Here is a 14,805-nt window from a genome sequence, read left to right on the forward strand (position 1 = left end):
CTGTCTGCCACCGTACCCTAGTACAGCGCCTCAGCAACGTCGGAATCCAGGAGAAGGCACTGGAGTGGATCACCTCCTTCCTCGCCGGAAGGACACAGAGAGTCCGCCTCCCCCCGTTCAGATCAGAAGCCACCGAAGTCATCTGCGGCGTCCCTCAAGGCTCCTCGCTCAGCCCAACCCTCTTCAACGTCTACATGAGTCCCCTCGCAGCCATCGCACGCCAGCACAACCTCAACATCATCTCCCACGCCGACGACACCCAGCTGATCCTCTCCCTCACCAACGACCCCGCCACCGCCAGAGCCAACCTACACGAAGGGATGAAAGAGGTAGCCAAATGGATGAAGAACAGCCGCCTGAAACTGAACTCGGACAAGACGGAAGTCCTCATCCTGGGTTCCTCACCCTCCGCCTGGGACGACTCCTGGTGGCCCCCCGCCCTAGGCAGCGCACCCAAACCAACAGACCACGCACGCAACCTGGGCTTCATCCTGGACTCCTCCCTCTCCATGACCAGACAAGTCAACGCCGTCTCCTCGTCGTGCTTCAACATCCTACGCATGCTACGCAAGATCTTCCGGTGGATCCCCATCGAGACCAGGAAGACTGTCACCCAGGCCCTCGTCACCAGCCGACTGGACTACGGCAACGCCCTCTATGCCGGAACCACCGCCAAACTCCAGAAGATACTCCAGCGGATCCAGAACGCCTCAGCAAGACTCATCCTGGACATCTCCCATCGCAACCACATCTCCGGACACCTGAGAGACCTGCACTGGCTCCCGGTCAACAAGAGAATCACCTTCCGTCTCCTCACCCACGCACACAAAGCCCTGCACAACCAAGGCCCAGGATACCTCAACAGCCGCCTCAACTTCTACGCTCCCAAACGCCAGCTTCGATCGACCGACCTCGCCCTCGCCGCCGTCCCCCGCATCCGAAGAGCCACCACAGGGGGAAGGTCCTTCTCCTACCTCGCCGCCAGGACTTGGAACTCCCTCCCGACCCACCTCCGCCTGACCCAGGACCACCTCGCCTTCAGGAAGCAGCTCAAGACCTGGCTGTTTGAGCAGTAGCAGACCCCCCCTCCCCCCCCCCCGCGCCTTGAGACCCTCCGGGTGAGTAGTGCGCTATACAAATGCTTTGATTGATTGATTGATTATCGGCCTCTCCATTTTTGCCATCACCCTCAGGATGTAAAAGAAATCTTAACTCTGCAGCAGTGGCACCCTTCACTGCCTTTGATGTAACTTCAAAGAGACTCGTTTTTGTTCTTGCACAGTCTCATCATTCCAGGACTGAAGCATTTTCAATATTATATACAAGGTAGCCATAGTTGTTGCTTATTTATCTTATGCAACTAGCAACCATTGACAACGCCAATAGTCCTGGCTTGTTGTAAGTGTAATGTTACATGTTGTATTATATATCTGGATACAATAACAGAAGAGACACATTTCCAGTCCAGAGACACTATCCTAATCATGTTTTTTTTTTAGCTTAAATGGTTTAAGCCGCGGCCTTAATTACATCGACCACACCACGTTTAGAGACCCCTCCAGTTTTTTCATCCCACTTAATCCCCTGTGTCCAATTGATAGTCCTGTGGGTTGTGTCTAATGACAGTGCTCTTTCCAAGGTTTTGACAACTTCCTAGAAAACGTGTTTTGGCTCGCGATTCGCGCACCTTTGCGTTGCTTCCCATGTTCTCCCGGTTGTTTTGCAAAAGGGGAATGGGTTTTGTGTTGCACTTTCTCAAGCACCTGTGTGCATGTGGGTGTTGATTGTTTGAAGCTAGTGTTAGAGTCAGTTGATGTGAGCAGCATGAAAGGCTGCTCCAGTCTCAAAGTATGCTTAACTTAAAGACTACAGCTTCATTCCATGTGGTCTGCTCACCTTTATCGCTGGAACTCAGGACTGAAGAAATGAAGGGGTAGGCCAGGATCACACAGATTACCCTATGGAAAGGCTAGGGTTGAACCTCGGTTTCTGTCCCAGAACACCACCCTTTTACCAAATCCCTTCCTCTTGCAGAAAGACCAAAGGATTTATAACCCTGTTCCAAGAACTGGTGTTTGCAAATGTGGATGCACTTACCCGGTAGCCACAACTTGTTATTCGCTGCAGGAAAAACTGTGAAAACAAAAACAAAAGATGTTACCTAGTTTGACTGTACAAAGCAGAACTGCAGCATTACACCAGCCCAGGAATGAGGGGAGCCGGGTCTGAAATGAATACCGATGTCCTACCTAGCCTCTTATCTTACTTCACTCTGCATTTTTATTCACAGGTTGATTTACAAAATGTTACACTCTTCTCTGAGATGCTCAATCTGAATTACTCTGCTTTACATTTCAAGGCCCTCCAACACCTTTGTTCAAATATAGCCACCCTCTCCTCCCCACACTAACCACCTGACATTCTTCTGTATTTTAAAACAATTCCAAATTCATCGTAACACCCCGGCACAATGTTGTGCATGGGGTATGAAATGAACAGAGAACGTTCTAAGGGGTATTATCATGAAAATTACCTGCCACCCAATATGTGTGCCTTACTCGATGGGAGTGTGAAATAATGTAGCCACAATTGTATTATTCTTCATGCTGCGTGTGCTCATTTCCTTCCTCCTCCGTCTTCCTCGTCACAGTCACCCAGGAGCACCCCATTATCCAGGCACAACATTCGGAGTAATGAAGATTACCGGTAAGTAACCGAGTCATTCAATGCTACCCTGGGTGTGGTGGAGGGCTTCCTTTCCTGTTCCACACAGCCAGCTCTTACCTACAACGGGGTTACTTGGAAGAGACCTTATACAGTTCTAAGGAACCAGACCCAGAGTTGGGCCTACTGTCTGCCCAGCCACTCTTCCCCTCCACGACCAGACTGGCCATGCTGTCACTCTGGCATTTCCCCTGCACTCTGCAGGCTAGGGGGCTGTTTCAGAGGAGGATGGGCTATCATGACCCAGGCCCGTCCCCCCAACTTTCTAGGCCCACCCCCTGCAGTGTGGGACTAGTTAGAACATTTTTTTTTCAGGGCTGATTGTATTTTTCAGTCCCTCTTCCGCCCCCTGCTGGTGTGACTTGATTCCGGCTTTACAATTCACCAGAGATATCCGTGACACACTTACATAATGACAGCCCCTCATCCTCGGCGTAGAGTGACTCCGCAGCGCCTGTCAAATCAAAGGTTTATTACATCAGAATGATATGCAGTACCGGTGTGGAATCATGGAGAACGTGCAGCCAGGACTGCAGAGTATGTTTAATGTGTTGTTCCTACCCAGCTGACCCCACCTACTGGCACTGGCCTCCTCGCGCCAGAGGCCAGGATGAAGGTCAATATTTTTAGTTAAATTCTTCTTTGATTTTATAACATCTATACCATACACGCGAAGAAAGGGAAATAGAATATAATCAGGGCCAATAACCAGAGTCACTGAAATGATGGCCTTGGTAGAACATAAGAAGTGGCAGGTGTGACTAAATTATGTGGCAAAAATATGCAAAGTACGAGGAAAGGCACCTTTAGTCATATTACGTGTTCAAAGCAGATTATGTGACACATTTCATGACACTGTTATGCAGCTAAATTGGCATTTCAACCACGTTATACAAGGAAGTTTCATTGATACATAAAGTACCGAGGTTTATTGCCAAAGAAAGTTATACAAAATGTAACACGCCAACAGTTAATTCTTTTATATTGCATAGAAGAACTGGATATTACAAATTATCACTATCCTTTCTACCTTCTGGAATACTATAATTTGTGGGAAGCGTCTTGGGTCCTGTGGTCAGAGGGCCATCACTGGTTCCTATCCTCCAATGGTGCCACTTGTGTCTTGGCTTTCAGTAGTGCTGGACCTCAAACTGAGGGGGATATGTACAGGGAAGTGGAGGAGAGATGCTTTAGCCTTCCTGGCTTAACACCTCTCTCCTCCACTTCTGAAACGCAAGGTTGCACCATATTTACAAGAGTGTGCATGGGCGTCCACAGGGGGGGGCCCAGAGGGGGCACTTGCCACCCCCTGGATCGCCAGTGCGTCCGGTGTGGGCCCAGTCAGGGCCGGCCCTAGTCCATCATGCTTTTGAAATGGTGCCATTGTTCCAGGTGGCAGACCCCTCCATTGGGTGGGAAGGGTGCAAGGGGGTGGCCTAGAAGGGTGCAAACCTGAGGGGTGAAGGGTGCAAGGCAGAGAGGAGAAGGGTGCAAGGTAGAGAGGAGAAGGGTGCAAGGCAGCGAGGAGAAGGGTGCAAGGGGGGCGCCTAGAAGGGTGCAAGCCTGAGGGGTGAAGCGTGCCAGGCAGAGAGGAGAAGGGTGCAAGGTAGAGAGGAGAAGGGTGCAAGGGGGTGGCCGAGAAGGGTGCAAGGCAGAGAAGAGAAGGGTGCAAGGTGGAGAGGAGAAGGCTGCAAGACAGAGGGGAGAAGGGTGCAAGGCGGAGGGGAGAAGGATGCAAGGCAGAGAGGAGAAGGGTGCAAGGTAGAGAGGAGAAGGGCGCAAGGCAGAGAGGAGAAGGGTGTAAGGTAGAGAGGAGAAGGGTGCAAGGCAGAGAGGTAGAGAAGGGTGCAAGGCGGAGGGGGAGAAGGGTGCAAGGCAGAGGGGGAGAAGGGTACAAGGCAGAGGGGAGTAAGGTGCAAGGCAGAGGGAAGAATGGTGCAAGGTAGAAAAGGGTGCAAGGCGGAGATGGAGTGGGGTACAAGGCATAGGAGCAGAAGGGTGCAAGGGGGAGGGCGAAAAGGGTGCAAGGCAGAGGGGAGAAGGGTGCAAGATGGATGGTGTTGAAGTAAAAAATGTGCCCCTTCCCCCGGAAACATTTCTGTGGATGCTCATGAGAGTGTGTTGCAGCCTTGCTTTTCCCACTGTGATTGCGCTACGTTTAGCAACTTAGCGCCATCGCAGGTGCAAGGGTGTCTGCATGCAGGGGAGGATTGTTTATGCGTAGGAAGGTGTCTCTTCCTGCACATAAACAATCCTAGAAATGGCATTCTGTCACTTTCATGCGTGCTGATTCATGCAGCACACATAAAAGTCACAAAAGGGTATTTTAAAAAAAGTATGTTTATGTGCAGGAAGGGACACCTTCTTACACATAAACAAACAATGGCATTTTGCTTTTTCCATGTTTGTTGCACAGGGCAGCACACAAGGAAAAAGCAAAAAAGAGGAGAAATCTTAAGACCAGTTTTTCCCTGATCTATATTTTGGCACTGCCGGCTATGTACGCCACGCTTGTACACAGGGTGCAGCATCAAAATGAATGGATGTTGTACTAGAATGCTCACCACAACACCCACTGCACGGCCCTTTCACGCTAAGCATAGCATGAAAAGGGCCTTATGTATAAGGCAGCATTAAGCCACATTAAGTGGCTTAACGCTGCCTTGCACATAAGGCGCAGCCTCCATCACCACCACATCGTCACTATAGGTGATGTTCTGATAGCGATAGGGGCATGTATATATGCCCCTGAATTACCATGTACTCCCTGTTATCACTTCACTCTAGTGGTAATGATGCGGAGCAGTGGAAGGCTCACTGAAGGAGGCGCGGAGAGTTCGTCACTGAGCACACAGTGAAACACAACACACCACAATCACCGTATATCCTGTCAGCGCTCTATTTTATGAAAATAATAAATAAAGGTACTCTGATGCATATAAATTAAATGCTAAAAATAAATTAAGTATATTCAAAGGAAACAGAACTCGCTAGCTCCTTCCTAGCTTGAGATTCGACCTCCAAATGTTATTATGACACACAGGGCACATATTGCTGCATATAATGACAGCACATGCAAACATGCATAGTTTTATTTGGTGTTAGAGTCTATTGCGAATTGTAAGTCTATGGGAGTGTTTGGGAACATTTCCCATCTTCGTGAACATGCAACTAAACCCCACAGAAAGATTTGCACAGAGTAATTGCAAAAACACATACTTGGCCCAAATGTGGAGCCTTATGTGACTGAACTTGAACCATACACGTCTCAGCCTAGTAGTTTCATGGCCAGGATCTACCATAGAGAACCCTGTCTGGGAACCATCCTGTTTGTCAGAACTTCATTCTCGTGCCCACAAAGAACAAACAGGAAGAATAAAGATCTTTAAAACGGTAAACAGACATAATATCGAGGTTTTTTTCCGACCTACAGTAATATCGAGTTGTTAACCGCTTCGCTGCGGCCGGAATTCCCCCACAGTGCTGAAAAATTCGACATGTGCGTGTTACGGACGGCCCCTGGCCGTCGCTCCGCACACGCCCACCGTGACGCGCAGAAGCGGTTAATATCGAGGTACAAAAATATGGAAAGGAAGAATATCGGGGACCAGAATATCGACAGTAAGGTAAGAAAAATTGAGTTGTTTAATATCGAAGACAGTCATATCGTTTGTAAAAATATTGTTGCTAATAATATCGATGTTTATATTAGTGTTATTTATTTTTGTATGTATTTTAAATGTATGTATTCTATATTTTTGTTTAAGTATTGTATTTATATTTTATTTATGTATTAATTATTTTTTTAAGTACATTTTGCGTTTTAGTTTCGTAGCGGGTTGCGGGTTTATAGGAGAAAAGGGTGGGAAGTAATTTAATTATAATTATTAATATATTTTATTGACTAATATTTATGTATTTAATAATTTATATTATTAATTGTGTTACTTAATTTATTATTAATTAGGTATTAATTGGTTTTTAATTATTAATAATTAATTGGTAAATATATGATTTTTTTTTAATTGGTTGTGGGTTTATAGAGGAATAGGGTGGGAAGTAATGTAATTATAATAAAGAAATTATAAATTTTTATTTATTGGTTTTGATAAATAATTTTTTGTTAATTATTAATTGGTAATTCATTTTTATTAATTGGTTAATTGATCATTATATTGTGTTCTTTTTTTTAGGAGCGGGTTGTGGGTTTATAGGAGAACAAGGTGGGAAGTAATTTAATTTGGATAAAGTAATTATTATTTTTTATTTATTGGTATTGATAATTAATGTATTGTTAATTAGTTATTAATTGGTTATTAATTTTTATTAATTGATTAATTTATATTAATTGTGTACATTTTTTTAGGAGTGTGTTGTGAGTTTATAGGGGAATACATTGGGAAGTAATTTCATTATAATGACGTAATTATCAATTTTTATTCGTTATTATTTATAAAGAATGTATTATTATAATTTTTTTTAAATAATTATTTAAATGATGAGTGTTCATTTTAACCCTCTGCTATCCAACACTTTCCCTACTGTTGCACTTTCTGGAGTGGGAATAGTACTTCTCCAGTATTGGGGTGTCTTTCATAGATGCACATGCCTGAATCATTCCCCGTCGTCAGAGTGGGAGTCCCACGATACATACAAAAGCAATAATATGCCATAATAACATAGAATAAACTTGGTAATAACCAACCAGGAAGTAAAGTAGCCCAAGCTACAGGAGAAAAAAAAACTTCCACACTCATGACCATCCTAGTCATTTTGTATAGCCCAAACTGCAGCCAATCAGGCGACCGCACCCACCAGAAGGTTTTCCTCAGAGGCTCAGGCTCTCAGATTTTCTACTGCACGTCGTGTGAAGGGAGTCTCCCTGAGCTCTGCTCAGTATTTCTCTAATTTCCTTCAGGAATCTGGTTTTGAAGATGTCTTCATCTAAGAAATATTTATTCAGGCCTTGTGACAATTGTGGTAAGCTCCGGCTTTTTAAAGAAGATCCCCACAAGAAGTGCATTTACTGCCTGTACCCTGACCATCAAGTGAAGGACTGCAAGATATGTAGGACCTTCCCTCAGAAGACCCTCAGGGACAGAGGTGTGGAGAGGTGTGGCTCACTGGTTAGAGGCGGCAGACCTGTAAGCAGAGAACGGCCCGGGACCAGGGTTCAATTCCCGACGCGGCGGGGTCTTGGACCAGGGTCAACGGACCTGATAATTCTCGCCTCGGTGCCTACTCTAACCAGGGAACACACTCGGTAATTCTGGGCATTAAGCTTGCCTCATCTCTACAACGGCCCCCCACAGACCCCGGGGATGCCTGGTTTCACCCTGGAGATACCCAGAAAGGGACCATCTCACAGGGAAAACCAGGACGGGTTCCCCAGCGGTCTACAGCGCCAGGACACTCGGGTAGAGTAACAGTGCGCTTTACAAGTATCCCACATTTACATTTACATTTACAGAGAGGGCAGCCTGCTTTTGTGGCTACAAAAGCTCAAGGATCAAGATGATCCTGTTTCTGAGGTAGGCAGTATTGCCTCGGGGTCTACTATAGCTTCTAGGAAGAGAGCTGCTGAAGAGGTGTTGTCTTCTCCTGGAGCCAAAATTGTAAAGAGGCAACAATCTTCTATGGGGTCTGAGAGGCCTTCCACTTCTAAGGCTACTCCCCCTACTAAGGGCAAACTTGGGTCATCCACACCCCCAAGAAGAAGAACAACAAAATTACCTCAAAGGACGACTTCTGAGAAGACTTTACCTCAGAAACAGACCCTGTCGTCGTCGACTCCTTCGTCGACGAAGATCCCCATCTACGTCAACTTTCACTTCACCTAAGCATGAAATTGGATTCGGTGATCATGCAGGCTGCACAAAAGAGATCTAGAAAACCTTCCTCTCCAATCGCAGCCCCACTGGATAGAGACGGTAGGCACCTGGATGCTATTGGGAAGCGTGTGTGTCAACAATGGCAGCAACTAAAGTCTGGGCTGCCAACTCATTAGCCATTCGTGGAGAAGTGTGGCTCACTGGTTAGAGGAGGCAGACCCTGATGCAGAGGTCAGACCCGGGACCAGGGTTCAATTCCCGACGCGGCAGGGTCTTGAGCCCAAATGTCCACGGACTCGATAATTCTCGCCTCGGTGCCTACTCGAATCATGGGTTCACACTCTGCAGCTCTGGGCAATAGCTTGCTTAATCTCCACTACGGCCCCCCCGCGGCGGGATGCCTGGTCTTCACCTTGGGGATGCCCAGTAGGGGTAATCTCGCAGGGAAAGCCTGGACGGGTACCCAAAGCAAGCGCTAAGAGACCTGACGGTGATTTGGCGCTATATAAATCGAAATTAACATAACATAACATAACATTCTGGGCAGATATGACCGGCAAATGTGGTCTGACATATCGCCATATGTCAACATGCTTCCAGAGCCCTCCAAGACAGAAGCCCTGAAAATATTGCAGAAAGGTGAGAGGATCTCGGCTGAGATGATTGACTCTGCAGTTGATGTGGCTTCAACTGGATTCAGACAGTTAGCAGGGCCTGCTGTCTTGCGCAGGCAAGGCTGGCTAAGAGTGACTTCGTTCCGCCAGGAGGTTCAAGCTAAGGTGTTAGACATGCCTTACGACGGGGAGTTTTTGTTTGGCCCGCAAGTAGAGGAAGCTTTGCAGACAATCAAAAATGACACGGAGACAACTAGATCCCTGGGCACCTTACAATTTCGGAAGCCGCACTTTCGAGGTGCGAGATGACATGGATCGTCCTCTACTAGAGGAGGTTATAATCAGCAGTCCTCCTACAGGCAAGGGAATCAACGTTACTCCAGTATTGGAACTTTCATAGATTCACATGCCTGAATCATTCCCCGTCGTCGAGACGGGAGTCTCCGGTACATAAAAAAGCAATGCTTAGTAGTTTAGCAAACCGAAAAGAGGCCTAGGCCCATTTCCCTTTTGCAACCCATAGCCTTTGTTATGTAAAAAAGGCCCAAACTTTTCCCTGAACCATTCAGAGCTCCTCACCCTCTAGAACACTCCTGAGAGAACCTTCTGTCCCTCAGATTTTCTACCGCACGTTCTGGTAGGGAGTCTCCTTTGAGCTCTGCTCAAACTCTTTACTTCAACAGTATTTTGACTGAGATTTGAGGTCTCTCATCTTCTAATTTCTTCTTATTGGAGTTCCTTATTCATCTACCATGTCTGAGAAGGAGAAAAAGGAATTATTTAGAGCTTGTTCCACCTGCTCTAAGAAGAGGCTTTATACAGATGACCCTCACAAAGATTGCATATACTGCCTCTATCCAGACCTTAAGGTAGAAGATTGTAAGGTATGTCGAACCTTTTCGAATAAAACCTTGAGGGATCTTTGGATCCAGAAGGTGAAAGCCAGGAAAGAAATCCTCTCAAGTGAGAGTGAGAAGGAGTTTGTATCGTCTAAGAGATCTCAAAAGAGAAGTAGATCTCCTCAGACACATTCCTCAGGAGAAAGACCTGAGAAGGCCCCAAAAAAGACCACCCCAGGGTCTTCAGGGCGCAGTCCCTCAAAATCCCCTTCAGTTAAAGCTAAGGGAAAGAAGGGTTCTGCTTCTGAGGTAAAGCAAGTGAAGTCCGCCTCAGAACCTCAAAAATCGCCTCATAAAGTCAAGATTACCATCAAGAGAACTTCCTCTGCGCCTTTCGAGGAGAAAGGTAGTGTTTCAGCGCTGTCGACGGGACCGACGAAAAAGATGTCATCGTCGACGACAAAAACATCGACGTCGTCGACGAGAAAAGAAGGGGTAAAAGCTGGTGAAAAGGCAGCGTCGACAATTTCTCCGTCGACGGCGATATCATTGACGGGTTCATCGTCGACGAGGGCGTCGACGAGCGTTGCAGTATCTACATGATGGCAGCGTCGACGAGGACGACGACGACGGCCGGAGCGTCGATGAGGACAGCGTCGACGGTAACTGCACCGTCGACTGGTTCGTCGACGAACGAGAAGACACCAGAGAAAAGATTGGTACCCTGGAAAAAGCCTATAAAACCAGAGGTTACATCGCCGAGCAAGGTATCTCCATTGGTTCCATCTCACCTGCTGGAAGAGGAAGATTCGGAGGAAGAGGATGGTGAGGGTCCTTATGGTTTTGCGAGTAGCCCTTCGCAATTGCAAGTCAAGTACCAAGAGGTCGATTCTGAGGAAGAATATGGGGATTTTCAAGAGCATCCCCAAGAACAACACCAATATCACCAACAACAACGTGAGGATATGACAAGTGTACCATCCTCTTTGTTGAAAGACCTCCAGGGCATGTTGGAGGATTATAGAAGAAGATATCCAGCGACTCCAGCCACTCAGCAAGTTCCAGAGGCTACTCCGCGTCCACGGTCTGTACCAGGGACGCCAGTGCGTAGGAGAGAGGTTTTGCCGGAGCCTACTGCTAGGTCTCCACCACCACCGTCACAACACGATACCTCGGATGAGGACCACAAGGATGGAGAGATTGCGGAACCAAGTGCAGAATGGAATGACTATCTCATTCCCTCACCTCCTGCGCCCAGGCCAGTAGATTATCCACAGGAAGACATTGGTGGTTTTCATAATTTAATGGAAAGAGCCACTAAGAGATTTGCACTCACCATGACTGAGGATAAAGCGGAATGCTTTTTATACGACTTCAAGGACTCGTATCGCAAATCTGTGCGATCCTTGCCTGTAGTGAGTCATATTTGGGAGGAAGGATTAAAAGTCATGGAGACGCCAGCTACGGTGACGCCGGTTCTGGCCAGACTAGACAAAAAGTATAAGGCGCCTATAGATGCTCCAGCTTGTCTTTTGGGTCATCCCAAACCGGATTCTGTAACTACTCAGGCGGCACAGCAGAAGTCCAGAAACCCATCTGCTCCGATTGTAGGAGAGTGGGGTCTGCAATCCTATGGTCACCCCAGATTTTTGCTTTTTTGCTTCACTGGTTTACGACTTTCCCTGGCTGTGGGCCTGCTAATCAGACCCACAGCCTAGCTGTTCGCTCTCTAAATTGACAACCATGTACTTTAGGTGCATTTACCAATTGGTACTGGGCCACCTTATCAGTCCCTGTAACAGTGTACCTTAGGTTTCCAGGGCATAGGTGTACCCAGGGCCTACCAGGGGCTGAAGCATGTATTATGCCACCCCTGGCTGGCCATCTAAAACTGACACAACTGGCTTCATGACAGCTGGGGCAAGGTGGTGTAATCACCCTTTGCTATAGATATAGTATACCTATATCTAACCCTAAAATGGACACATATATTCCTATCAGTCACTCCTATGGAAGGCCTTATCAATCCTGAAGGCAGAGTGCTTGGAATTATGTGAGATGGTGCTCTAGCATGAGCTGAGCCCGTCTGCAGCTTGCGGAACCAAGTCCTAATAGCTGTTCCATGATAACGCTATACCATATACTCTTAAGTGCATTATCAACCTCGCGGTAAATTGCTAACTCTGGTATAACATTATCAAAACATGTCAAGTAAGGTGTCATACGATTTGGAATACTACCCCCTCGCCAATTCTGGCTACGGGGGTAGCATTCCACCCTTCTAGAGGGACACGACATGTATGTAACTGTGAACCCCGGTTAAAGTTAACTCGAGCCTCAGCATCACAAAATGGATGCTGCCACCACAGACACAAGTCTGACCTCCTGCTGCTGGGAGTCCTTCCAGCGAGGGAGGCTTGGACAAAGGGTTTCCTGCCTGGGGAGGTGCTAGCACCACCCCAGACAGGATTTTGTGTATTGAGGTAGGGAGGCCTGAAAGGAATGAGACATGCCTGGGGCACACAAGGTGCCCTGTGCATACACCGGTTCAAACCAGTTGCTGGGGCACTCCAGCCCCAGCTCTGGCGGGAAACCGGACAAAGGATAGGGGGTGTAGCCACACCCCTTCCTGGTCCCACCCAGGGGAGGGACCTAGTCAGTAGTGCAGCCCCCTTTAGAAGAATAAAGGTAGGAGCTGGTCCCATTCCAAATTAGATTATCCTGAACAATTCTACAAGAAGAAACTCTGGACTTCGACTTTCTGCTCCACAGAAGACTGAAGAATCTCCCTTGTGGACAAGGAGTGTCCACCCTGCAACTGCAGGCACCATCAAGCGTCCAGCGGCTTCACTTTGTCGTCTTCCCTCGAGGATCCAGACTTCAGAGCCCGACGAGACCCGGATTCCCAGACCTCTACAGCAAAGCTGAGAACCGTGGGTGCGACGAGACACGTGGGACCGGCCATCTTGAACGAACCTGCACTTCGCTTCCAGCAATACTCCCGAGGTAAACTCGACCAAGTGCTTTGGGGATTGAGAAGCTCCAGCCCCGAGCAGCCCCTGCACCGAAGATCAACCCTCCAGCTTCCACGAGATCTGCGTGGGGCCCTTCTGCTTGTTTGCTGCTCGATGCGTTGTCTGGTCACTTGCCGGCTGGCTAGTGGCCTCCTAGACGACCAACCTTTGAATCTTCACTGCTGGTCTGGTTGCTCCAGACTGGCCCTTGCTCCCTTCCAAAAGAGGGGAACCCTGGACTCTCCTAGTCAGCACCAGACGTCTTTTCCACTCACCGCGTGGGTTGCCTTTGCCAAGGCCTGTTGACTCCAATCCTGGATCCGACATCGCCGACAGCGAGAGCCTGCGTGGGACCGCTCGTGCCTCCATCCTGGTCGTCGAAGACACCTCCTGGTCCACGTGGCAGCAGAGTCAAGCGTCCACTCTTCACCTGATCGCGACGGCAGCATCTGGTTCCTTCCTGGTTCCACACCGGTCACTGGCTAGTGACTTTGAACACTGTCCCCTCTGCTTTCAGGTCCTCTTCTTCACCGATCCACCCTTGGATCGCACCGGACATCTTCCTCCTGTCGCCTGCAGCATCTGTTCTCTCAGGCTCCATTGACTTCAACGCGAGAACCCGACACACTTTGGCACCTATGCACCCGCAGTCCGTGGGTGAGGTAACGAGAGCATTTCGGTGCTCAAGGGTAGTCTAACTGTCCTAGTGTCCAGTTCCACAGTCGTTTTAGTCCTACCTAGTCAGGATTGTCCGTACCTACCTTTTTCTTGAACTGTACTGTCCATAGACGTTGTTACGCATCTCGTGTGTGAGTTCACACTCTGCACACGCGTTCAGTGGGCCTCCTATTACTTACCTGAAGTTACTATAGCGTGGTCCCATCGATCCTACAGCCTCTGGACAGCTCCATTCCTTTTATCGACTTTGACATTCCACTTACTTAGTATATGGTTTGTCGTGCCCCTAGGGCACCATTGTAATTTTGTGCTACTTGTCGTATTTTTCGTAAGAGATTGTCATGTGCTTAGCCCTCTGACCTCATAAAGAGTTCAGAGGTGTTGTTATTAATAAATAGACTGTTTATTTTCATAACAACCTGTGTGGTGTCCTTTCATCTGGTATTCAAGGGGTTATATTGTGGTAAAACAGCTGGCTTCACCTGCCAAAAGAGTTTAGCCTAAGACTGCTTTGTCCATGCTACCATTAGGATAGCTGGTCTATAAGGTTGACTTACAACCAATCACCATAAGGGTTGTTTGGACTGATACAAGGTGATCACTAGAACTAGTGAGCATCATATATCAGGCCAACTTCTCACATTGGTGTGCAGCGGTTGGGATTTGAGCTTGCTTTTGTTGTTACCACATATAATCTTGAAATATCATTTGAAAGATCACATAAGGTACCTAGGTACATATAACAAGCTTAGAAATACTCTGAGTTCTACTGAACCAGCCGTTGTAGTAGAAAGGGCCTAGCACACCCTGACTACAACTCTTAGCAAGGGATCAGTAGGAAAACCCATAGTGTAGGTAATTGCATCACTTGCACCTCACTAGAAAGCATGTCTACCCATGGAGAGTCTTCAGAGACTCCCCAGTGGTTAGTGACCCTCCACTGGTCCTTTCCAGATATGCAGCTCTCAGTTTCCAGGAGATGAGACAGTTGTGTACCTCCAGGAAATTGAAACAGGGTTCTAACCCTACCACTCCTTTTCTGTTAGGTCTCTTAGAGACATATGATGCCAGAAGGGCTGCCAACACAGACCCCTCTAATCCAGAT

General features: G+C 47.6%; 1 protein-coding gene across 2 annotated transcripts in view; it reads right to left on the reverse strand.

Annotated features, from left to right (window-relative positions):
* The window catches only part of LOC144768014 (uncharacterized), a 113,499-nt gene that overhangs the window by 37,972 nt on the left and 60,722 nt on the right, over window positions 1-14,805 (reverse strand). The window contains exons 3-4 of one of the 2 annotated variants that reach the window (XM_078651407.1): window positions 3,134-3,178; window positions 2,098-2,133 (exon numbers count right to left, since the gene is read on the reverse strand). In XM_078651407.1, coding sequence (XP_078507533.1) covers window positions 2,098-2,133; window positions 3,134-3,178 — 81 coding nt within the window. The remainder of the gene's footprint in view (window positions 1-2,097; window positions 2,134-3,133; window positions 3,179-14,805) is intronic. The other variant, XM_078651408.1, reaches the window with a different exon arrangement.

The sequence above is a fragment of the Lissotriton helveticus genome, chromosome 7 (genome assembly GCF_964261635.1).
Source record: "Lissotriton helveticus chromosome 7, aLisHel1.1, whole genome shotgun sequence".
NCBI lineage: Eukaryota > Metazoa > Chordata > Amphibia > Caudata > Salamandridae > Lissotriton > Lissotriton helveticus.